Source organism: Myotis daubentonii, chromosome X (assembly GCF_963259705.1).
Source record: "Myotis daubentonii chromosome X, mMyoDau2.1, whole genome shotgun sequence".
NCBI lineage: Eukaryota > Metazoa > Chordata > Mammalia > Chiroptera > Vespertilionidae > Myotis > Myotis daubentonii.
The window spans coordinates 123634077-123659782 of record NC_081861.1 but is presented as its reverse complement, the minus strand read 5'-3'; the positions used below and the strand labels follow the sequence as shown (position 1 = coordinate 123659782).

General features: G+C 43.0%; 3 protein-coding genes and 2 pseudogenes across 3 annotated transcripts; all 5 read right to left on the bottom strand.

The window, feature by feature from the left end:
• Positions 1-13578: 13578 nt before the first annotated feature.
• LOC132225267 (cleavage and polyadenylation specificity factor subunit 5-like) lies at positions 13579-14575 on the bottom strand (annotated as a pseudogene).
• Positions 14062-14502, bottom strand: LOC132223710 (cleavage and polyadenylation specificity factor subunit 5-like). The gene has a single exon (XM_059678758.1). The coding sequence runs from the start codon at positions 14500-14502 to the stop codon at positions 14062-14064; it is 441 nt and encodes a 146-aa protein (XP_059534741.1).
• An 8844-nt stretch (positions 14576-23419) lies between the features above and the next one.
• LOC132225154 (cleavage and polyadenylation specificity factor subunit 5-like) lies at positions 23420-24410 on the bottom strand (annotated as a pseudogene).
• Positions 23897-24337, bottom strand: LOC132223709 (cleavage and polyadenylation specificity factor subunit 5-like). The gene has a single exon (XM_059678757.1). It carries the CDS (start codon positions 24335-24337, stop codon positions 23897-23899), a length of 441 nt encoding a protein of 146 aa, XP_059534740.1.
• A 293-nt stretch (positions 24411-24703) lies between the features above and the next one.
• LOC132224922 (enhancer of rudimentary homolog) lies at positions 24704-25317 on the bottom strand. The gene has a single exon (XM_059680087.1). It carries the CDS (start codon positions 25244-25246, stop codon positions 24932-24934), a length of 315 nt encoding a protein of 104 aa, XP_059536070.1. The 5' UTR covers positions 25247-25317; the 3' UTR covers positions 24704-24931.
• Positions 25318-25706: the final 389 nt, after the last annotated feature.

Sequence of the window (25706 nt, the reverse complement as noted above, 5' to 3'; positions counted from 1 at the left end):
CCAGAGGCTCTTTCAGTGCATCTCAGTATGATGTGCACAGATTCAAAAGAGCCTTTGGTGACTCCAGGAGTATAAGTTTCTAGCATGTGGGGCTCTGTGGTTTTCACGTATGGCACAGAGGCTGCTGGCTGCTGCCGTAGGTTCAAGAGATAGTGTACACTATTTGGGGCAAATTCCCCGTGCTATAGACTGGTCACTGTGAAGTTAGCTATCACTCGGATGACCTCAGGATAGTTTTACACCTTTACTAATTCTCCTAGTTGATAGTTACTCTTCAGTTGGGCCAGTCATCTGCAAAAATGGCAATTGTATGGGTCTGATAAATTCTGTGGATTTTCCAGTATTCGTTTCACACCATCAATAAGATGAGAGAAACTTAGTCCTGTTTGCATTGTTTAACAGGCATATTCAAACTTAGGTGATCTGCACTAAGCAGGATAACCTCAGAGGTGAAAATGAAGGAGGAATGGAATGATACAAGTTAAAAAAACCGCTGCAGAGTTGAAGAATCTCAGAATTCTGATCCTCCAGATGGTGGGAATATGTACTGTGCACAGGTCATCTGAGGACTCATCAGTAGATGTGCCAATGAAATCAGAGTGTAGGCAGTTATGAGTGAGTTTGAGCAGTTGCATGAGCAAACTATGCTGACTTTCATCATTCAAGTTTAGATTCTTTCCTGAAGCCTGTTTTTAGTAAATTGCAGGAAAGTGTGAAGATATGAAATAATGATGAATCTCAGAAAGAAGAGGCTATTTTTCTGTGCTTGGTTAAATGATGGGTGGTGTCTGCTTGATTAATTTCATCAGCTAGCTGAGATAAAATTGTGACGCCAATGATGCAGTATTCAACATTATCCTGTAAAAACCTTGTGACGTCTGTGATTACATTTCTGAAGACATAGTCCTTCTGACAGGCAAACTAGCCTAGTTTTTTGATTCTGGCATATAACTGAAGTAGTGCCCTGGTGCATGGATTTGTGCAAATTAAAAGGAAGTTAATTAGAAGGTGGACGGAGGGGCAGGACTGGGCGAGATGGGCCAGACACGCCCTGGAGCCAACACCCGGTGGTTCCCCCTGGCCAGCTGCACCTGGGGTGGTGCCGTGGCTCGAAGGGCATCTGCAGAGTGAGTTAAGTCCCTTGGCCTGGCCTGTGGAGATTGGGCCAAAACCGGCAGCCTGACATCCCTGAGGGGGTCTCAGAGTGCGAGAGGGCACTCTGCAAAGATGCTGTCGCTCGGCAGCTCCTGTGTTGAGCGTCTTCCCCCTAATGGTCAGTGCGCATCATACCTACTAGCTGGTTGACTGGTTGCTTTTTTAATATTTATATAAAAATATATAAAGCCTTGTATATATTTAGACTAATGTTGTAAATGCTTCCCTCCACATCCCGTGTGGTTCAGTGCCCCGACCCGCGGGACAACAACGGGGGAATGAAGAGACACCCTAGGAGAATGAGACAAACAAGGGACATGAAAGAATGGAGGCAAGACAAGTCAGTCCTGATCAAGCCTCCAACTTTATTCTAACCGCAGCAGAATATATACTGTTTTAGGGAAGGGGGGTGGGTAAAGGGGTCTATGGGCAGTAACCTAGAGATTTATTAGGCTTCTGATGGCTGTGCTTATCAGCGGAGATGTGTGCTTTAGCAGGCTCTGGATGGCTGTGTGTTTATCAGTGGGGATGTGTGATGTAGCAGCTGTGTGAGGGCAGTTTATCTTTAACTGCTGGCCAATTTGCAAGACACAGGTGGTTTCTGGTAATTAGGAGTTTCTGGAGGAACCAGAAACTTATAGTTTTTAAGATGGCTTTGTCTAAGCCAATATTTCTAATGGCTCCCAACAGTTCAGGGTTCAGGATCTGGAAGAGGAGCTGCTCACAAATGAAAGAGAAGAGACAAGAGATAATTTGGAAATATTGGGGTGCCAGGGTCCAGGCCCAGTGGTCCAGGGGTTCCCAAAGGTGTGGACGGAGTCGGTGAAGAATGTTTTACACAGAGACAGTGTTCAGAACTCTCTAGCTCTCTTTGGTCTCCGTGGATCTTCCTGTGCCTGGCTGAGGCCACAGAGAGAGATCCCGAGGCAAACTGTGCCTTTATTTTATAGTCAGAGGTAAACAAGGTAGTGGTTTCCATCGTTACACTGTTCTTGTGAGTTTCACTTGTTTTGGCCACTTTCTGCACTTCCCTCAGCCCATTAGCTTCCCAGATAAGATTTGGGGAGTGTTATGAGGTCAAGCCTAATTATGCTAAGAGGACTGTGCCCTCTAAGCTGGGACTTGTTTGTGACTTTGCCAACAGGTCAGTCCGAGGCTTAAGCCTATATCGGCTCCCCCCATCTCACCCTTCTTTTTATTATTAAGCTACTATAATGAAAGTTAAACCCAGGCATCAAGAACAAAAAGCTACCATAATGAGAGTAAAACTTAAGCATCAAGAACAAAAAATGTTTAAGTCCCAATTTCAGTGTCCAACAGTTCTGAGTCCAAGTTTCAATGTCCGACAGTTCCTTATGTGTACATGTCAGCAATGATATTTCAGTTCTGGATGGTGGGCAAATGGTGGCAATGCAGATCCGACCCTCTCTGGTTTGATCCTGGGCAACCTGCAGCGATGCACAGCTGCTGACTGCTAGCATGGCAAAGCGTCGTCAGCGTCTTCCATCTCTGGATTGTTTTTCCTCTTATCTTCACGGTTAGAGCATTCCTGATAATTCCTCTCTGTTGCAGGAATCCACATGATCTTCGAGTTGTTTTCTGAAAATATACAAACATATTCTCGACCAAAAGTTACTAAAGGACATTTTGCTTGGGATGCTTTTTATATTTGCCCAAATGATTTTCCTTTGGCTTATTTTGACACCATGTATGTTTTTCATGGGTGTCTTGCTGTTAGCATTACAAATGGAAAACAAATTTTTTCTAGATGTAAATTAGTTACATGATATTTTTCCTTACATGGTATTTTTCTTCTATTCCGCCTTTTTTGATTTAATTATTAGGAGGCTTTTGGAAAAAGTTTTATCTATTTATTTATTTTTTAACTAAAGAACATTTATTTGTTTTTCACTAGGACTTTATCTTAGCACATAATTAAACTGTCACTACCCCCCACCCCAACTTGAAGAAGGGTTAGTACAGTGAATGTTATAAAGCAGATACGAAGGATTGGAATCAACATTAACTGACAAAGAAAAACTTCTTTTTTTTTTTTAAGTAAATCTTTATTGTTCAGATTATTACATTTGTTCCTCTTTTTTTCCCCCCATAGCTCCCCTCCACCCAGTTCCTACCCCACCCTCTGCCCTTACCCCCCCCCCACTGTCCGCATCCCTAGGTGCACAATTTTTGTCCAGTCTCTTCCCGCATCTCCCACACCCCTTTCCCCACCAAGAATAGTCAGTCCATTCCCTTTCTAGGTCCCTGATTCTATTACAATCACCAGTTCATTCTGTTCATCAGATTATTTATTCACTTGATTCTTAGATTCACTTGTTGATAGATGCATATTTGTTGTTCATAATTAGTATCTTTACCTTTTTCTTCTTCTTCCTCTTCTTAAAGGATACCTTTCAGCATTTCATATAATACTGGTTTGGTGGTGGTGAACTCCTTTAGCTTTTCCTTATCTGTGAAGCTCTTTATCTGGCCTTCACTTCTGAATGATAGCTTTGCTGGATAAAGTAATCTTGGTTGTAGGTTCTTGGCATTCATCACTTTGAATATTTCTTGCCACTCCCTTCTGGCCTGCAAAGTTTCCGTTGAGAAATCAGCTGACAGTTGTATTTGTATTCCCTTGTAGGTAACTGAGATTCTTTCTCTTGCTGCTTTTAAGATTCTCTCTTTGTCTTTTGCTCCTGGCATTTTAATTATGATGTGTCTTGGTGTGGTCCTGTTTGGATTCCTTTTGTTTGGGGTTCTCTGCGCTTCCTGGACTTGTAAGTCTATTTCTTTCACCAGGTGGGGGAAGTTTTCTGTCATTATTTCTTCAAATAGGTTTTCAATATCTTGGTCTCTCTCATCTTCTGGCACCCCTATAATTTTGATGTTGGTACGCTTGAAGCTGTCCCAGAGGCTCCTTACACTATCTTCGTATTTTCGGATTCTTTTTTTCATTTTGCTTTTCCAGTTGGGTGTTTTTTGCTTCTTCGAATTTCAAATCTTTGACTTGATTCTTGCGCTCCTCTGGTCTGCTGTTGGGAGTCTGTATAGTATTCTTTATTTCAGTCCGTGTATGCTTAATTTCTAGTTGGTTCTTTATCATAACATCGAGGGTCTCATTAGATTTCTTGTAGATCTCATTAAGTTTATCGGCAGCTTCTAGACAGTTCTTGAGAGACCTTAAAAGTGTGGTTCTGAACTCTATATCTTCCATTGACAATTTTGTCCTGTTTCTTTCTCTCCGCATTTTTTTTATGCTTTCTTGTTGCACCCCCTAGTGGTCTTTGTGTGCAGTCTTGTTGTAGTTAAGCCTTGATTGTTGCAGTTAATATTGGGGGGATTTGACCTCCAGGCCAACTGGCTGTGAGAGTCAACTGTGTCTGCAGTGGGAAAACTTCTGTCCTCTGGGGAGGTGCTAATCTAGCCTTTGCCTGAGGCTACCTGGCAAATGGCTCTGTGCAGGGCTTGGGCGGGGCGGGTCGTACAGGATCAAACAGGGTGGGCAGAGCAAGCAGTTATGGCTGCTCTCAGTTTCCGTCCCTAGGGGCTCTGCCTTACAGAGTCCCAGCAACCGCTGCAAACCTCAGAGAGAAAGCTGCCTTCGAGTTCCGACCGAAGCCAGACAGTCCCGCTTCTCCGTTTGAGTCTGGGTCCCTAGAGACTCGCCCAGATCTGGAGCTCAGAGTCTGAAACTCCCTCCCGATTGAAAACAACAACCGTGCCCTCCCCCGCCAGCCCGCTCTGCGCACACTCTGCACCAGAGTATTTCACTTCAGCACTGCGCCTCCTCTGAGTCTGGGTATGATATTCTCTTTCCTCCTAGTTGTAGAATTTCCACTCAGCCAGCCTTCCTGTGGTTCTGGATGATGTCCGTTCCGTCTTTTAGGTGTATCCTTGAATTGGTTGAGGCAGCAATCTCCGGCATTAACCTATGCCGCCATCTTGGTTCTCCACTTTTTTTAATGTACAGAAACGTATGAGTAGAAACAAAAGCAAATTAAACATTATCACATGTGTTTACACCACTATCTAGGTTCTTCATAGCAATGTTACTGTTCAAACAATAGAAAGCAGGTGGCAATTTAGTGGGTGGGAAAGAGATTAAACAAAAAACCTCTTCTACCATGTTTTTTCTAGACTGTGCAGAGCTGTGCTCACAGGGACGGCTTCTTTTACTGATCCACTGTGCAGAAATTCAGCTGTATATAAAATTGAACCTGCTCATAAGCTGAGGGAGACTAGAAATGATGGGTCCATATCCGGGTGCATTGTCATACAATTCAAACAACGGTGCGGCTACCAGCCTGTAATTTTTAGGGACTGCGAACAAGGCTTTCTCTTGAAGTTGAACCAAAAACAACTTCTTATGTTCCTTCGGTTTTGTAATATGTGCAGGAATATATGGATACTTGTTGAGTGTGTTTCCTTCCACGACTCGCGTGGAGTAGGGTTCGGTATCTGAAAGAGGAGCCGCACAACAAATGAGAGAAAAAGACACGAGATAATTTTGCAATATTGGGGGACTAGGCGGCAAGTACCGAAGGACTTTCTCCCTGTGCTCAGGCCTCACCAAGCTTTTATTGATCTGGGATGCACCCATAGCATAGCCCTAGGCAGGTGACCCACTGCAACAGGCAGACTAGCCCATCAGCAAGGATTTACATAATAATAAATGGGGGAGTAGTTTCAGCTACCACTGTCTGGACAAACAGAGGTGGCGCCTAGCTCCGACCTTTGGGAGGGCTTCAAAGGCACCCAGCCTCCGGGGGGTTCTCTGTCTATGCTTATCAGATAGTGAAGGCAATAAACAGTTTCCCACACCTCTCCCTTATTTTTTCTTTAAAAAATAATCAAGTCCCAATTTCAATGTCCAAAAGTTCTGAGTCCATGTTTCAATGTCCAAAAGTTCATGCGTACAGGTCAGCAATGAAATGTTGGTTCTGGATGGTGGAAAATGCAGGTCCGGTCCTTTCTGATCTGGTCCTGGGCACCCTGCAGCGCCCCACAGCTGCTGACTGCTAGCATGGCAAGGTGTGTTCACCATCTCCATGTCTGAACTGTCTCTCCTATGTTTGTGGCTGGAGCAATCTGGTCAGTTTCTCTCCGGGATCCCTTGTTGCAGGAATCCACATGGTCTTGGAGTTGTTCTCTGAAAGTATACAAACATATTCTCGACCAAAGGTTAATAATTGAAATTTTACTTGGGGAATCCTTTTTATATATGCCCAAATGATTTTCCTTTGGCTTATTTTGACACCACATATGTTTTTCATGGGTGTCTTGCTGTAAGCATTACAAAATGAAAAAGAAAATTTTCTAGATGCAATTTTAGTTACAGGATATTTTTCCTTACATGGCATTTTTCCACTATATTATTCCACTATCCCCCTTTTTATTAATTTAATTAGGAGGCTTCTTGGAAACTTTATAATGCAGTCTAAATAGCTTTAAATATTAATTTTTTGCACAAAAAAAATTGAACCTGAACATGCTTCAGGTTCATAGCATGTTTAATTTGAAAACCTGACTTTAATTAATTTGAAAACTATTTTTGCTGTCAAATTTAATATTTTAACAATAATCTTAATTTACACTGTAAATATTAATTGAAAGGGTCACTTTACATCCTTGTGAAGGCCCTGAGCATTCCTGTTGTTAGGCTAGATTTAGACATAGGGTCTGTTAGCCAAGCCTCCGTTTTTCTGGGTACTGATTTCAGCTGGACCAAATCTCTTTTGTTATTTGGTTCCTGATCTGGGCTGGGCATGGGAAGCAAGAAGCAGCCATGGGGACAGGAGACCTTCCTCAGAAGGGCCGAGTGTTCAAGCCCGTGCACCGTTCAAGCTCATGTACCCTTGGGGGGGGGGTGAGGATCTGTGCCCCACCTTTGTTGCACCCCAAGTTTTCTCCTACTGGCCCCCAGCTGTGCCTGTCTTAGGTCGTCCCACCCTGTGGGATCTTACCCGTCGTTGACTACCAGCTATCTCTGGGCCAAGTAGGGTGATGTGAGGTTCAGTTCTGTCTCCTTGATAGCCTATGTCCCTCTGGTCTCCATGCCCAGCAACTGCCTTTGGATCCCCTCGCCTGCTGGCGGGGCCCCAGCATTGATCATAGGGAACCCAGGTTTCTTCTCCAGAGAGGCCCAGCTTACGCCATTGGGCAAGAGACAGATCCATGGTACCAGCTTTTCATGATCCCAGCTTGAACAGAGAGCTCAGATAACAGCTGTAGGCAATTGGATTCCTCTTGGCAAAAAAAGTCAAGATAGGTCAATACAGAATGCATAAGTGCCTTCCCCAGGAGGCCCTCCACACAGTGGAAGGGACTAAATCCTTTTATGTCCTTAAATATTAAATTGTTGCCAAACATTCAAAGAATTTGTAAGTTTGTTTGGGATAAATGCACAATATACTGTTTAAAAGCATCAAAATTATTAATGAAACTTTGTAGAATAATACCATGTAAGAATATTCTTTGCTCTAGGTCATGACAACTTAATTTTAAACTCAAGGCTTGGAATGAGGAACCTAGTTTTCAAAAAAAAAAAAAAAGAAATTTACAGAAGCAGAGACAGTATGCTATCTAAATTACAGTTCTGGGTCTCCAGAGCACTGAGTTGACACGCTAACTGGATCCTTATGACTTTGGAATAGCTATGCTTTCCTTCCCAGGTAAAGGAAAAATGTGCCTTCTAAGACATATGAAACTTACAGTTTTTACCTGAATTAATTGTTACCATACTTCACTTTATCATGCCCCAGGTGGTCTCTGGGCTGTTGGTTGTCTGGTTTGTTTTCCTCCTGTTCCTCATCTTCAGTGGACTGCTTGGAGTCGCTGCTCTCTGTGGCTGAGGTAGTTGATTGTTTACAGCTACATGTTATGGCTCCAGGCGCAAGATCTTCAGTCTGGCTAGATTCCTGATGCAGTTTAATATTTCTAGCAGGAATCCATACGGGTTTGGAAAAATTCTCTGGGAATATACAAGCGTACCCTCTGCCGAAGGTTAATAATGGGTCAGGTCCCTTCCATAAACCAGACTCGGGATCCTTCCATTTAACTAGACCATTTTCTTTTGTTTTATTCTGACACCAATGTAGCTCCATAGGTGTCTTTCCATCAGCATCACAAGTGAAAAAATTTAGAGTAATTAAGGCTTGATGCAGCCTACCCACAGGTGATTTCTCCATCATCCCCCTTTTTTGTTTTCCAAGTTGGGATTTTTAAAAGCTGATGAGACTCTGAAGCCTCTTTTAATAAAGCAACCAGTTGATCAGCATGTGCATTTCCCTTAGTTAATGGACTAGGTAATATGCTGTGAGCCCTGATGTGAGTGATATAAAAAGGGTATTTTCTCTGCTGCACAATCTGCTGAACTTGCTTAAATAGTAAGAATAAACTTTGGTCACTAAACCATTTCAACTGGGCAGTTTCAATTCTACTTACTAGGCCCGAAGCATAAGAGGAATCAGAAATTATGTTAACAGGCTGTTGGAAATCTTGCAACGCAGCCTTAATAGCTTCTAATTCAATTCTTTGCACAGAAGTATGACTGGTCAGTATGACTCGGTCAGAATTTATAGTATGATAGGCAGCTTTCCCATTAGATGACCCATCAGTAAAAACAGTTAAAGCTCCAGGAATTGGTTCCTGCCTCGTGTTTTTTGGTATAATGATGGAGGTCTTATATAAAAATTGTAAAAGTTTATATTTTAATAGGTGACAGCTAAGTTCCCCTGAATATCCACTTAGCCCAATTTGCCAATTTACGTCAGTTTGAAACAACATTCATTCTTTTAACTTTACTTGTCCTAAGTTATGGACAGTAAATGACATTAATTAAATTTCTGGTATTAGTCTTTGAGTAAATTTACATAAACTGTGTTTAAGGAGGCAAAACACAAATTATTTAATTTAGCTTATGAGGTCCAATATATTGATTTTTAATTTTAGTTAGACATCTGAAGGAAACATCTTTTCATTTCCTTCCAGACAGCTTTCTTTCTCATACAAGCAACAAATGTAAGGAACATGGTTGCCTTTTGAGATTTTAACAAATGCTGTTGCAAAGCTATATATTTCAAGTGATTTTTCATTTATGGTGACTAATTATTGTCAGATTTAGTATTTTAACAACAATCTGTAAATGTTAGCAATTACATTTTTAAAGAATATACCCTTTGGCTTATTTGCATATACAGAGGAATCATGGGAAGCCTTCAGTAACCTTTTTAGAAGAAATTTACTTTACTAGGATTCAATTGCTTATGAGGATTAGTAAATTCAGTAAAGTTTTATGTCTGATACATGGGTGCAAACGCTGTCCCACCTCCAGCCAAATTTAAAATACAGCAGCGGGGAGCTTTTGTTAGTTTAAGTAAAGACATTGCTACTAATAAATCAATTTTTTATGTGGCAGAAATTCCTTATGCAACCAAGTATATTATATTTTGAAATATTGTACTCTGGAAAAACTGTCAAATACATATTTAATTAAAAAATTTTTAACACTTAAAAACAGTTCTCAACATAATAGGATCTAGTCTTGACCATGGAATCAATTACTATTAATTTGTGTATGATATATGTATAACTGTGGTTCTACTGAGAATTTTATTTTTTTTATTTTTTATTTTTTTAATTAAATCTTTATTGTTCAGATTATTACATTTGTTCCTCTTTCCCCCCCCCCCATATCTCCCCTCCTCCCAGTTCCCGCCCCACCCTCCGCCCTCACTCCCCACCCACTGTCCTCATCCATAGGTGCACGATTTTTGTCCAGTCTCTTCCCGCATCTCCCACACCCGTTTCCCCTCCAAGAATAGTCAGTCCATTCCCTTTCTATGTCCCTGATTCTATTATAATCACCAGTTCATTCTGTTCATCAGATGATTTATTCACTTGATTCTTAGATTCAGTTGTTGATAGATGCATATTTGTTGTTCATAATTTGTATCTTTACCTTTTTCTTCCTCTTCCTCTTCTTAAAGGATACCTTTCAGCATTTCATATAATCCTGGTTTGGTGGTGATGAACTCCTTTAGCTTTTCCTTATCTGTGAAGCTCTTTATCTGACCTTCAATTCTGAATGATAGCCTTGCTGGATAAAGTAATCTTGGTTGTAGGTTCTTGCTATTCATCACTTTGAATATTTCTTGCCACTCCCTTCTGGCCTGCAAAGCTTCTGTTGAGAAATCAGCTGACAGTCGTATGGGTACCCCTTGTAGGTAACTGACTGTCTTTCTCTTGCTGCTTTTAGGATTCACTCTTTGTCTTTTGGTCTTGGCATTTTAATTATGATGTGTCTTGGGGTGGTCCTCTTTGGATTCCTTTTGTTTGGGGTTCTCCGCGCTTCTTGGACCTGTAAGTCCATTTCTTTCACCAGGTGGGGGAAGTTTTCTGTCATTATTTCTTCGAATAGGTTTTCAATATCTTGGTCTCTCTCATCTTCTGGCACCCCTATAATTCTGATGTTGGTACGCTTGAAGCTGTCCCAGAGGCTCCTTACACTATCCTCGCATTTTTGGATTCTTTTTTCATTTTGCTTTTCCCGTTGGGTGTTTTTTGCTTCCTCGCATTTCAAATCATTGACTTGATTCTTGCGCTCCTCTGGTCTGCTGTTGGGAGTCTGTATAATATTCGTTATTTCAGTCCGTGTATGCTTAATTTCTAGTTGGTTCCCCAACATAACATCGAGGGTCTCATTAGATTTCTTGTAGATCTCATTAAGTTTATCGGCAGCTTCTAGACAGTTCTTGAGAGACCTTAAAAGTGTGGTTCTGAGCTCTATATCTTCCATTGACAATTTTGTCCTGTTTCTTTGTCTCCGCATTTTTTTTTTTATGCTTTCTTGGTGCACCCCCTAGTGGTCTTTGTGTGCAGTCTTGTTGTAGTTAAGCCTTGATTGTTGCAGTTAATATTGGGGGGATTTGACCTCCAGGCCAACTGGCTGTGAGAGTCAACTGTGTCTGCAGTGGGAAAACTTCTGTCCTCTGGGGAGGTGCTAATCTAGCCTTTGCCTGAGGCTACCTGGCAAATGGCTCTGTGCAGGGCTTGGGCGGGGCGGGTCGCACAGGATCAAACAGGGTGGGCAGAGTGAGCAGTAATGGCTCCTCTCAGTTTCCGTCCCTAGGGGCTCTGCCTCACAGAGTCCCAGCAACCGCTGCAAACCTCAGAGAGAAAGCTGCCTTCGAGTTCCGACCGAAGCCAGACAGTCCTGCTTCTCCCGTTTGAGTCTGGGTCCCTAGAGACTCGCCCAGATCTGGAGCTCAGAGTCTGAAACTCCCTCCCGATTGAAAACAACAACCGCGCCCTCCCCCGCCAGCCCGCTCTGCGCGCACTCCGCACCTGAGTATTTCACTTCAGCACTGCGCCTCCTCTGAGTCTGGGTATGATATTCTCTTTCCTCCTAGTTGTAGAATTTCCACTCAGCCAGCCTTCCTGTGGTTCTGGATGATGTCCGTTCTGTCTTTTAGGTGTATCCTTTTTTTTTTTTTTTAAATTTTAATTTTTATTTTTTTTAATTAAATCTTTATTGTTCAGATTATTACATTTGTTCCTTTTTTTCCCCCCCATAACTCCCCTCCTCCCAGTTCCCGCCCCACCCTCCACCCTCACTCCCCACCCACTGTGCTCATCCATACGTGCACGATTTTTGTCCAGTCTCTTCCCGCATCTCCCACACCCCTTTCCCCTCCAAGAATAGTCAGTCCATTCCCTTTCTATGTCCCTGATTCTATTATAATCAACAGTTCATTCTGTTCATCAGATTATTTATTCACTTGATTCTTAGATTCACTTGTTGATAGATGCATATTTGTTGTTCATAATTTGTATCTTTACCTTTTTCTTCCTCTTCCTCTTCTTAAAGGATACCTTTCAGCATTTCATATAATCCTGGTTTGGTGGTGATGAACTCCTTTAGCTTTTCCTTATCTGTGAAGCTCTTTATCTGACCTTCAATTCTGAATGATAGCTTTGCTGGATAAAGTAATCTTGGTTGTAGGTTCTTGGTATTCATCACTTTGAATATTTCTTGCCACTCCCTTCTGGCCTGCAAAGTTTCTGTTGAAAAATCAGCTGACAGTCGTATGGGTATTCCCTTGTAGGTAACTGAGTTTCTTTCTCTTGCTGTTTTTAAGATTCTCTCTTTATCTTTTGCTCTTGGCATTTTAATTATGATGTGTCTTGGTGTGGTCCTCTTTGGATTCCTTTTGTTTGGGGTTCTCCGAGCTTCTTGGACCTGTAAGTCCATTTCTTTCACCAGGTGGGGGAAGTTTTCTGTCATTATTTCTTCAAATAGGTTTTCAATATCTTGCTCTCTCTCATCTTCTGGCACCCCTATAATTCTGATGTTGGTACGCTTGAAGCTGTCCCAGAGGCTCCTTACACTATCCTCGCATTTTTGGATTCTTTTTTCATTTTGCTTTTCCGGTTGGATGTTTTTTGCTTCCTCGCATTTCAAATCATTGACTTGATTCTTGCGCTCCTCTGGTCTGCTGTCGGGCTTCTGTATAATATTCATTATTTCAGTCTGTGTGTGCTTAATTTCTCGTTGGTTCCCCAATATAAGATCGAGGGTCTTATTAGTTTTCGTGTAGATCTCATTAAGTTTATCGGCAGCTTGTAAACAGTTCTTGAGAGACCTTAAAAGTGTGGTTCTGAACTCTATTTCTTCCATTGACAATTTTGTCCTGTTTCTTTGTCTCCGCATTTTGTTATGCTTCCTTGGTGCACCCCCTAGTGGTCTTTGTTCGCAGTCTTATAGATAAATCTTGATTGTTGTAGCTAATTCCAGGGAGGGTTTGACCTCCAGGCCAAGTGGCTATGAGAATCAGCTATGAGTGTCAGCAGTGAGAGAACTTCTGTCCTCTAGGGAGGTGCTAATCTAGCCTTTGCCTGAGGCTATCCGGCAAATGCCTCTGTGCAGGGCTTGGGCGGGGCGGGTCGCACAGGATCAACAGGGTGGGCCGGAGAGAGCAGTTATGGCGGCTCTCAGTCCTGTCCCAAGGGGCTCTGCCTCTCTGGGTCCCAGCACCCGCTGCAAAGCTCGGAGAGAAGGCTGCACTCGCTCTGACCGAAGCCAGACAGTCCCGCTTCTCCCGTTTGAGTCTGGGTCCCTAAAGACTCGCCCGGATCTGGAGCTCAGAGTCTGCGACTCCCTCCCGATTGAAAACGCCAACCGAGCCCTCTGCCGCCAGCCCGCTCCACGCACTCCGCACCTCAGAGTTTGATTTCAGCACTGCGCCTCCTCTGAGTGTCCGTATGCGTTTCTCTTTCCTCCTAGTTGTAGGACTTCCACTTAGCCAGCGTTCCTGTGGTTCTGGGTGATGTCCCTTCCGTTTTTTGGTTTCACTTTTGAAGTGGTTGTTCGAGGCAGCAAACTCCGGCATTAACCTATGCTGCCATCTTGGTTCTCCACTTTTTTTAATGTACAGAAACGTATGAGTAGAAACAAAAGCAAATTAAACATTATCACATGTGTTTACACCACTATCTAGGTTCTTCATATCAATGTTACTGTTCAAACAATAGAAAGCAGGTGGCAATTTAGAGGGTGGGAAAGAGATAAAACAAAAAACCTCTTCTACCATGTTTTTTCTAGACTGTGCAGAGCTGTGCTCACAGATACGGCTTCTTTTACTTCTCCACTGTGCAGAAATTCAGTTGTATATAAAATTGAACCTGCTCAGAAGCTGAGGGAGACTAGAAATGATGGGTCCATGTCCGGGTGCCTTGTCATACAATTCAAACAACGGTGCGGCTACCAGCTTGTAATTTTTAGGGACTGCGAACAAGGCTTTCTCTTGAAGTTGAACCAAAAACAACTTCTTATGTTCCTTCGGTTTTGTAATATGTGCAGGAATATATGGATTCTGAGGAGGTTCAAAATTTGGTCTCCACCAGTTAACCAATGCAGTCATCAATGACCCAGTCTTGCAGGACTCCATCTTGACGACCTTGTATCTCTGTCATTAAGTGTTTTAGTCCTTCAACTTCACCTTCCCCTGGGTTAAGTTCACCACCAGGTAGTTTGAAGAAAGTTGTTCCCAGCTGTAGCAGTAGCACATGGGGTAGTCGGTGCTCATGTACAATCAGAACCCCCTCTACAGTCCTCCTCATTCCAATTTTATCAAATTCCTCCCTCATGCGTTGAAATCTGGCTGCAGCAGAGCTGTCCTTCTCATAGAGGGGCTCTTTTGTACCAAAAGTATAATTGGTAAGAGGGTACAGGTTGATGGTGCGCTCCAAGGTGAGGGGCTTGGTCTGCTGGATGTACTTGTTGCCGAACTGGTTGACTCCCCCCGGCCAGCTGGTTTGCGAGCGATTGGGCGGCACCACAGACATGCTGGCGAGGACTGGTGACGAGCGGAAAGCGGGGAGAGGCAGGGAGACTTCCCCGGTGCGGGCAGCAGTTGTCGGCGTCTCGCCCGGATCTGCAGCTCAGAGTCTGAAACTCCCTCCCGATTGAAAACAACAACCGTGCCCTCCCCCGCCAGCCCGCTCTGCGCGCACTCCGCACCTGAGTATTTCACTTCAGCACTGTGCCTCCTCTGAGTCTGGGTATGATATTCTCTTTCCTCCTAGTTGTAGAATTTCCACTCAGCCAGCCTTCCTGTGGTTCTGGATGATGTCCGTTCCGTCTTTTAGGTGTATCCTTGAATTGGTTGTTTGAGGCAGCAATCTCCGGCATTAACCTATGCTGCCATCTTGGTTCTCCACTTTTTTTAATGTACAGAAACGTATGAGTAGAAACAAAAGCAAATTAAACATTATCACATATGTTTACACCACTATCTAGGTTCTTCATATCAATGCTACTGTTCAAACAATAGAAAGCAGGCGGCAATTTAGAGGGTGGGAAAGAGATAAAACAAAAAACCTCTTCTACCATGTTTTTTCTAGACTGTGCAGAGCTGTGCTCACAGAGACGGCTTCTTTTACTTCTCCACTGTGCAGAAATTCAGTTGTATATAAAATTGAACCTGCTCAGAAGCTGAGGGAGACTAGAAATGATGGGTCCATATCCGGGTGCGTTGTCATACAATTCAAACAACGGTGCGGCTACCAGCCTGTAATTTTTAGGGACTGTGAACAAGGCTTTCTCTTGAAGTTGAACCAAAAACAACTTCTTATGTTCCTTCGGTTTTGTAATATGTGCAGGAATATATGGATACTTGTTGAGTGTGTTTCCTTCCACGACTCGCGTGGAGTAGGGTTCGGTATCTGAAAGAGGAGCCGCACAACAAATGAGAGAAAAAGACACGAGATAATTTTGCAATATTGGGGGACCAGGCGGCAAGTACCGAAGGACTTTCTCCCTGTGCTCAGGCCTCACCAAGCTTTTATTGATCTGGGATGCACCCATAGCATAGCCCTAGGCAGGTGACCCCCTGCAACAGGCAGACTAGCCCATCAGCAAGGATTTACATAATAATAAATGGGGGAGTAGTTTCAGCTACCACTGTCTGGACAAATAGAGGTGGCGCCTATCTCCGACCTTTGGGAGGGCTTCAAAGGCACCCAGCCTCCGGGGGGTTCTCTGTCTATGCTTATCAGATAGTGAAGGCAATAAACAGTTTCCCACACCTCTCCCTTATTTTTTCTTTAAAAAATAATCAAGTCCCAATTTCAATGTCCAAAAGTTCTGAGTCCATGTTTCAATGTCCAAAAGTTCATGCGTACAGGTCAGCAATGAAATGTTGGTTCTGGATGGTGGAAAATGCAGGTCCGGTCCTTTCTGGTCTGGTCGTGGGCACCCTGCAGCGCCCCACAGCTGCTGACTGCTAGCATGGCAAGGCGTCTTCACCATCTCCATCTCTGAACTGTCTCTCCTGTCTTTGTGGTTGGAGCAATCTGGTCAGTTTCTCTCCGGGATCCCTTGTTGCAGGAATCCACATGGTCTTGGAGTTGTTCTCTGAAAGTATACAAACATATTCTCGACCAAAGGTTAATAATTGAAATTTTACTTGGGGAATCCTTTTTATATATGCCCAAATGATTTTCCTTTGGCTTATTTTGACACCACATATGTTTTTCATGGGTGTCTTGCTGTTAGCATTACAAAATGAAAAAGAAAATTTTCTAGATGCAATTTTAGTTACAGGATATTTTTCCTTACATGGCATTTTTCCACTATATTATTCCACTATCCCCCTTTTTTTTAAATTTAATTAGGAGGCTTCTTGGAAACTTTATAATGCAGTCTAGATAGCTTTAAATATTAATTTTTTGCACAAAAAAATTGAACCTGAACATGCTTCAGGTTCATAGCATGTTTAATTTGAAAACCTGACTTTAATTAATTTGAAAACTATTTTTGCTGTCAAATTTAATATTTTAACAATAATCTTAATTTACACTGTAAATATTAATTGAAAGGGTCACTTTACATCCTTGTGAAGGCTCTGAGCATTCCTGTTGTAAGGCTAGATTTAGACATAGGGTCTGTTAGCCAAGCCTCCGTTTTTCTGGGTACTGATTTCAGCTGGACCAAATCTCTTCTGTTATTTGGTTCCTGATCTGGGCTGGGCATGGGAAGCAAGAAGCAGCCATGGGGACAGGAGACCTTCCTCAGAAGGGCCGAGTGTTCAAGCCCGTGCACCGTTCAAGCTCATGCACCCTTGGGGGGGGGTGAGGATCTGTGCCCCACCTTTGTTGCACCCCAAGTTTTCTCCTACTGGCCCCCAGCTGTGCCTGTCTTAGGTCGTCCCACCCTGTGGGATCTTACCCGTCGTTGACTACCAGCTATCTCTGGGCCAAGTAGGGTGATGTGAGGTTCAGTTCTGTCTCCTTGATAGCCTATGTCCCTCTGGTCTCCATGCCCAGCAACTGCCTTTGGATCCCCTCGCCTGCTGGCGGGTCCCCAGCATTGATCATAGGGAACCCAGGTTTCTTCTCCAGAGAGGCCCAGCTTACGCCATTGGGCAAGAGACAGATCCATGGTACCAGCTTTTCATGATCCCAGCTTGAACAGAGAGCTCAGATAACAGCTGTAGGCAATTGGATTCCTCTTGGCAAAAAAAGTCAAGATAGGTCAATACAGAATGCATAAGTGCCTTCCCCAGGAGGCCCTCCACACAGTGGAAGGGACTAAATCCTTTTATGTCCTTAAATATTAAATTGTTGCCAAACATTCAAAGAATTTGTAAGTTTGTTTGGGATAAATGCACAATATACTGTTTAAAAGCATCAAAATTATTAATGAAACTTTGTAGAATAATACCATGTAAGAATATTCTTTGCTCTAGGTCATGACAACTTAATTTTAAACTCAAGGTTTGGAATGAGGAACCTAGTTTCAAAAAAAAAAAAAGAAGACATTTACAGAAGCAGAGACAATAGGCTATCTAAATTACAGTTCTGGGTCTCCAGAGCACTGAGTTGACACGCTAACTGGATCCTTATGACTTTGGAATAGCTATGCTGTCCTTCCCAGGTAAAGGAAAAATGTGCCTTCTAAGTCATATGAAACTTACAGTTTTTACCTGAATTAATTGTTACCATACTTCACTTTATCATGCCCCAGGTGGTCTCTGGGCTGTTGGTTGTCTGGTTTGTTTTCCTCCTGTTCCTCATCTTCAGTGGACTGCTTGGAGTCGCTGCTCTCTGTGGCTGAGGTAGTTGATTGTTTACAGCTACATGTTATGGCTCCAGGCGCAAGATCTTCAGTCTGGCTAGATTCCTGATGCAGTTTAATATTTCTAGCAGGAATCCATACGGGTTTGGAAAAATTCTCTGGGAATATACAAGCGTACCCTCTGCCGAAGGTTAATAATGGGTCAGGTCCCTTCCATAAACCAGATTCGGGATCCTTCCATTTAACTAGACCATTTTCTTTTGTTTTATTCTGACACCAATGTAGCTCCATAGGTGTTTTTCCATCAGCATCACAAGTGAAAAAATTTAGAGTAATTAAGGCTTGATGCAGCCTACCCACAGGTGATTTCTCCATCATCCCCCTTTTTTGTTTTCCAAGTTGGGATTTTTAAAAGCTGATGAGACTCTGAAGCCTCTTTTAATAAAGCAACCAATTGATCAGCATGTGCATTTCCCTTAGTTAATGGACTAGGTAATATGCTGTGAGCCCTGATGTGAGTGATATAAAAAGGGTATTTTCTCTGCTGCACAATCTGCTGAACTTGCTTAAATAGTAAGAATAAACTTTGGTCACTAAACCATTTCAACTGGGCAGTTTCAATTCTACTTACTAGGCCCGAAGCATAAGAGGAATCAGAAATTATGTTAACAGGCTGTTGGAAATCTTGCAACGCAGCCTTAATAGCTTCTAATTCAATTCTTTGCACAGAAGTATGACTGGTCAGTATGACTCGGTCAGAATTTATAGTATGATAGGCAGCTTTCCCATTAGATGACCCATCAGTAAAAACAGTTAAAGCTCCAGGAATTGGTTCCTGCCTCGTGTTTTTTGGTATAATGATGGAGGTCTTATATAAAAATTGTAAAAGTTTATATTTTAATAGGTGACAGCTAAGTTCCCCTGAATATCCACTTAGCCCAATTTGCCAATTTACGTCAGTTTGAAACAACATTCATTCTTTTAATTTTACTTGTCCTAAGTTATGGACAGTAAATGACATTAATTAAATTTCTGGTATTAGTCTTTGAGTAAATTTACATAAACTGTGTTTAAGGAGGCAAAACACAAATTATATAATTTATTTATTTTTTTTTAATTTTTTATTTTTTTTAATTAAATCTTTATTGTTCAGATTATTACATTTGTTCCTTTTTTTTCCCCCCCATAACTCCCCTCCTCCCAGTTCCCGCCCCACCCTCTGCCCTCACTCCCCACCCACTGTCCTCATCCATAGGTGTACGATTTTTGTCCAGTCTCTTCCCACATCTCCCACACCCCTTTCCCCGCCAGGAATAGTCAGTCCATTCCCTTTCTATGTCCCTGATTCTATTATAATCAACAGTTCATTCTGATCATCAGATTATTTATTCACTTGATTCTTAGATTCACTTGTTGATAGATGCATATTTGTTGTTCATAATTTGTATCTTTACCTTTTTCTTCCTCTTCCTCTTCTTAAAGGGTACCTTTCAGCATTTCATATAATCCTGGTTTGGTGGTGATGAACTCCTTTAGCTTTTCCTTATCTGTGAAGCTCTTTATCTGACCTTCAATTCTGAATGATATCTTTGCTGGATAAAGTAATCTTGGTTGTAGGTTCTTGGTATTCATCACTTTGAATATTTCTTGCCACTCCCTTCTGGCCTGCAAAGTTTCTGTTGAGAAATCAGCTGACAGTCGTATGGGTATTCCCTTGTAGGTAACTGAGTTTCTTTCTCTTGCTGTTTTTAAGATTCTCTCTTTATCTTTTGCTCTTGGCATTTTAATTATGATGTGTCTTGGTGTGGTCCTCTTTGGGTTCCTTTTGTTTGGGGTTCTCCGCGCTTCTTGGACCTGTAAGTCCATTTCTTTCACCAGGTGGGGGAAGTTTTCTGTCATTATTTCTTCAAATAGGTTTTCAATATCTTGCTCTCTCTCATCTTCTGGCACCCCTATAATTCTGATGTTGGTACGCTTGAAGCTGTCCCAGAGGCTCCTTACACTATCCTCGCATTTTTGGATTCTTTTTTCATTTTGCTTTTCCAGTTGGATGTTTTTTGCTTCCTCGCATTTCAGATCATTGACTTGATTCTTGCGCTCCTCTGGTCTGCTGTCCGGCGTCTGTATAATATTCGTTATTTCAGTCTGTGTGTGCTTAATTTCTAGTTGGTTCCCCAATATAAGATCGAGGGTCTTATTAGTTTTCGTGTAGATCTCATTAAGTTTATCGGCAGCTTCTAAACAGTTCTTGAGAGACCTTAAAAGTGTGGTTCTGAACTCTATTTCTTCCATTGACAATTTTGTCCTGTTTCTTTGTCTCCGCATTTTGTTATGCTTCCTTGGTGCACCCCCTAGTGGTCTTTGTTCGCAGTCTTATAGATAAATCTTGATTGTTGTAGCTAATTCCAGGGAGGGTTTGACCTCCAGGCCAAGTGGCTATGAGAATCAGCTATGAGTGTCAGCAGTGAGAGAACTTCTGTCCTCTAGGGAGGTGCTAATCTAGCCTTTGCCTGAGGCTATCCGGCAAATGCCTCTGTGCAGGGCTTGGGCGGGGCGGGTCGCACAGGATCAACAGGGTGGGCCGGAGAGAGCAGTTATGGCGGCTCTCAGTCCTGTCCCCAGGGGCTCTGCCTCTCTGAGTCCCAGCACCCGCTGCAAAGCTCGGAGAGAAGGCTGCACTCGCTCTGACCGAAGCCAGACAGTCCCGCTTCTCCCGTTTGAGTCTGGGTCCCTAAAGACTCGCCCGGATCTGGTGCTCAGAGTCTGTGACTCCCTCCCGATTGAAAACAACAACCGCGCCCTCCGCCGCCAGCCCGCTCCGCGCACTCCGCACCTCAGAATTTGACTTCAGCACTGCGCCTCCTCTGAGTGTCCGTGTGCGTTTCTCTTTCCTCCTAGTTGTAGGACTTCCACTCAGCCAGCGTTCCTGTGGTTCTGGGTGATGTCCCTTCCGTTTTTTGGTTTCACTTTTGAAGTAGTTGTTCAAAGCAGCAAACTCCGACGTTAACCTATGCCGCCATCTTGGTTCTCCCAAATTATATAATTTAGCTTATGAGGTCCAATATATTGATTTTTAATTTTAGTTAGACATCTGAAGGAAACATCTTTTCATTTCCTTCCAGACAGCTTTCTTTCTCATACAAGCAACAAATGTAAGGAACATGGTTGCCTTTTGAGATTTTAACAAATGCTGTTGCAAAGCTATATATTTCAAGTGATTTTTCATTTATGGTGACTAATTATTGTCAGATTTAGTATTTTAACAACAATCTGTAAATGTTAGCAATTACATTTTTAAAGAATATACCCTTTGGCTTATTTGCATATACAGAGGAATCATGGGAAGCCTTCAGTAACCTTTTTAGAAGAAATTTACTTTACTAGGATTCAATTGCTTATGAGGATTAGTAAATTCAGTAAAGTTTTATGTCTGATACATGGGTGCAAACGCTGTCCCACCTCCAGCCAAATTTAAAATACAGCAGCGGGGAGCTTTTGTTAGTTTAAGTAAAGACATTGCTACTAATAAATCAATTTTTTATGTGGCAGAAATTCCTTATGCAACCAAGTATATTATATTTTGAAATATTGTACTCTGGAAAAACTGTCAAATACATATTTAATTAAAAAATTTTTAACACTTAAAAACAGTTCTCAACATAATAGGATCTAGTCTTGACCATGGAATCAATTACTATTAATTTGTGTATGATATATGTATAACTGTGGTTCTACTGAGAATTTTATTTTTTTTATTTTTTATTTTTTTAATTAAATCTTTATTGTTCAGATTATTACATTTGTTCCTCTTTTCCCCCCCCCCATATCTCCCCTCCTCCCAGTTCCCGCCCCACCCTCCGCCCTCACTCCCCACCCACTGTCCTCATCCATAGGTGCACGATTTTTGTCCAGTCTCTTCCCGCATCTCCCACACCCGTTTCCCCTCCAAGAATAGTCAGTCCATTCCCTTTCTATGTCCCTGATTCTATTATAATCACCAGTTCATTCTGTTCATCAGATGATTTATTCACTTGATTCTTAGATTCAGTTGTTGATAGATGCATATTTGTTGTTCATAATTTGTATCTTTACCTTTTTCTTCCTCTTCCTCTTCTTAAAGGATACCTTTCAGCATTTCATATAATCCTGGTTTGGTGGTGATGAACTCCTTTAGCTTTTCCTTATCTGTGAAGCTCTTTATCTGACCTTCAATTCTGAATGATAGCCTTGCTGGATAAAGTAATCTTGGTTGTAGGTTCTTGGTATTCATCACTTTGAATATTTCTTGCCACTCCCTTCTGGCCTGCAAAGCTTCTGTTGAGAAATCAGCTGACAGTCGTATGGGTACCCCTTGTAGGTAACTGACTGTCTTTCTCTTGCTGCTTTTAGGATTCACTCTTTGTCTTTTGGTCTTGGCATTTTAATTATGATGTGTCTTGGGGTGGTCCTCTTTGGATTCCTTTTGTTTGGGGTTCTCCGCGCTTCTTGGACCTGTAAGTCCATTTCTTTCACCAGGTGGGGGAAGTTTTCTGTCATTATTTCTTCGAATAGGTTTACAATATCTTGGTCTCTCTCATCTTCTGGCACCCCTATAATTCTGATGTTGGTACGCTTGAAGCTGTCCCAGAGGCTCCTTACACTATCCTCGCATTTTTGGATTCTTTTTTCATTTTGCTTTTCCCGTTGGGTGTTTTTTGCTTCCTCGCATTTCAAATCATTGACTTGATTCTTGCGCTCCTCTGGTCTGCTGTTGGGAGTCTGTATAATATTCGTTATTTCAGTCCGTGTATGCTTAATTTCTAGTTGGTTCCCCAACATAACATCGAGGGTCTCATTAGATTTCTTGTAGATCTCATTAAGTTTATCGGCAGCTTCTAGACAGTTCTTGAGAGACCTTAAAAGTGTGGTTCTGAGCTCTATATCTTCCATTGACAATTTTGTCCTGTTTCTTTGTCTCCGCATTTTTTTTTTTATGCTTTCTTGGTGCACCCCCTAGTGCTCTTTGTGCGCAGTCTTGTTGTAGTTAAGCCTTGATTGTTGCAGTTAATATTGGGGGGATTTGACCTCCAGGCCAACTGGCTGTGAGAGTCAACTGTGTCTGCAGTGGGAAAACTTCTGTCCTCTGGGGAGGTGCTAATCTAGCCTTTGCCTGAGGCTACCTGGCAAATGGCTCTGTGCAGGGCTTGGGCGGGGCGGGTCGCACAGGATCAAACAGGGTGGGCAGAGTGAGCAGTAATGGCTCCTCTCAGTTTCCGTCCCTAGGGGCTCTGCCTCACAGAGTCCCAGCAACCACTGCAAACCTCAGAGAGAAAGCTGCCTTCGAGTTCCGACCGAAGCCAGACAGTCCTGCTTCTCCCGTTTGAGTCTGGGTCCCTAGAGACTCGCCCAGATCTGGAGCTCAGAGTCTGAAACTCCCTCCCGATTGAAAACAACAACCGCGCCCTCCCCCGCCAGCCCGCTCTGCGCGCACTCCGCACCTGAGTATTTCACTTCAGCACTGCGCCTCCTCTGAGTCTGGGTATGATATTCTCTTTCCTCCTAGTTGTAGAATTTCCACTCAGCCAGCCTTCCTGTGGTTCTGGATGATGTCCGTTCCGTCTTTTAGGTGTATCCTTGAATTGGTTGTTTGAGGCAGCAATCTCTGGCATTAACCTATGCCGCCATCTTGGTTCTCCACTTTTTTTAATGTACAGAAACGTATGAGTAGAAACAAAAGCAAATTAAACATTATCACATGTGTTTACACCACTATCTAGGTTCTTTATATCAATGTTACTGTTCAAACAATAGAAAGCAGGTGGCAATTTAGAGGGTGGGAAAGAGATAAAACAAAAAACCTCTTCTACCATGTTTTTTCTAGACTGTGCAGAGCTGTGCTCACAGATACGGCTTCTTTTACTTCTCCACTGTGCAGAAATTCAGTTGTATATAAAATTGAACCTGCTCAGAAGCTGAGGGAGACTAGAAATGATGGGTCCATGTCCGGGTGCCTTGTCATACAATTCAAACAACGGTGCGGCTACCAGCTTGTAATTTTTAGGGACTGCGAACAAGGCTTTCTCTTGAAGTTGAACCAAAAACAACTTCTTATGTTCCTTCGGTTTTGTAATATGTGCAGGAATATGTGGATTCTGAGGAGGTTCAAAATTTGGTCTCCACCAGTTAACCAATGCAGTCATCAATGACCCAGTCTTGCAGGACTCCATCTTGACGACCTCGTATCTCTGTCATTAAGTGTTTTAGTCCTTCAACTTCACCTTCCCCTGGGTTAAGTTCACCACCAGGTAGTTTGAAGAAAGTTGTTCCCAGCTGTAGCAGTAGCACATGGGGTAGTCGGTGCTCATGTACAATCAGAACCCCCTCTACAGTCCTCCTCATTCCAATTTTATCAAATTCCTCCCTCATGCGTTGAAATCTGGCTGCAGCAGAGCTTTCCTTCTCATAGAGGGGCTCTTTTGTACCAAAAGTATAATTGGTAAGAGGGTACAGGTTGATGGTGCGCTCCAAGGTGAGGGGCTTGGTCTGCTGGATGTACTTGTTGCCGAACTGGTTGACTCCCCGCGGCCAGCCGGTTTGCAAGCGATTGGGCGGCACCACGGACATGCTGGCGAGGACTGGTGGCGAGCGGAAAGCGGGGAGAGGCAGGGAGACTTCCCCGGTGCGGGCAGCAGTTGTCGGCGTCTCGCCCGGATCTGCAGCTCAGAATCTGAGCCTCCCTCCCGATTGAAAACGACAACCGCGCCCTCAGCTACCAGCCCGCTCAGCGCGTACCTCCGCACCTTTGTATTTTCCGCACTGCACCTCCTCTGAATCTCTTATGCTGTTCTCTTTCCTTCTAGTTGAAGAATTTCCCCTCAGCCAGTCTTCCTGTGGTTCTGGGCGATGTCCGTTCCGTCTTTTAGTTGTATTTGTGAAGTGGTTGTTCGAGGCAGCTAACTCCGGTGTTTACCTATGCCGCCATCCAGAAAAACTTCTTAGTTAAGTCATCACAACAATGTTTAAGTAAAAAAAGAGGAAAAAGGGGGGTGATGGGAGTTCAGATTGAACAAGATCCTCACATATCATCTAACACATTCAATCCTGGCTAGAGTGTACCAAAATGGAAACGGGATTACTATAATACAAAACTTCACTACAGACAGCTGTACACACCTGTACTCCAAGCCCACCCCCAACCCCCAAATGCTTCCAACACAACTATTTCCCGGCCTGTTGGGCCTGTTGACGAAGGAGCACGTAGATCTTCTCTTTAATCCAATCTTTGTTATAAGGCTGGTAAGTCTGGGTATCAGCTCGGTAAACAAGACAGCTGAGGTCCGCCAGATCATCAATAGAATCAAACAACTGGCTGATATCATATGTGATAGAGGGGCTGTTGGGATTCATTCTCTTCAGATGTTCTTCATACATTTTACAAACGCCTTCCATGCACTCATTCACTGATTCATAATCAGCATAAGTTCTGCCTTCTGGTTTCTTGGTAGGCTGTACCAGCAAAATGGTGTGAGACATCGCGCCAAACTCTTTCACTGCAGCCACCGCCGACACACCGCCACACACGAGCTTAACCACAACGCCACCAGCAGCCCTGGAAAAATTTTTATGTAGTTACTGTCAAATTTAATACTCTAACAACAATCTTAGTTTACACTGTAAATATTAATGAAAAGGATTATTTTGCATCCTTGAGAAGGCCCTGAGCATTCCTGGTGTTAGGCTGGATTTAGATATTGGGTAGCTGCTGTCAGCCAAGTCTCTGTTGTCTGGAGCTGATCGTGGGCTTTGTGTGCAGTGAAATATCTCCCACCTTTACGGTGAATTCTTCCCCACCTTTGTGGTGAAACTTCGTTTTTTCACTCTAGGCGAAGCCTTCACTTCCAGATTTCCCATGGGGCGCCAGATGTTGTAAATGCTTCCCTCCACGTCCTGCGTGGATCAGGGTTCAGGATCTGGAAGAGGAGCCGCACACAAA

What these genes read in the sequence shown, in the direction of transcription:
- LOC132223709 (XM_059678757.1), bottom strand. Translation starts at nt 24,337, where the DNA reads ATGTCCGTGGTGCCGCCCAATCGCTTGCAAACCGGCTGGCCGCGGGGA.
- LOC132224922 (XM_059680087.1), bottom strand. Translation starts at nt 25,246, where the DNA reads ATGTCTCACACCATTTTGCTGGTACAGCCTACCAAGAAACCAGAAGGC.
- LOC132223710 (XM_059678758.1), bottom strand. Translation starts at nt 14,502, where the DNA reads ATGTCTGTGGTGCCGCCCAATCGCTCGCAAACCAGCTGGCCGGGGGGA.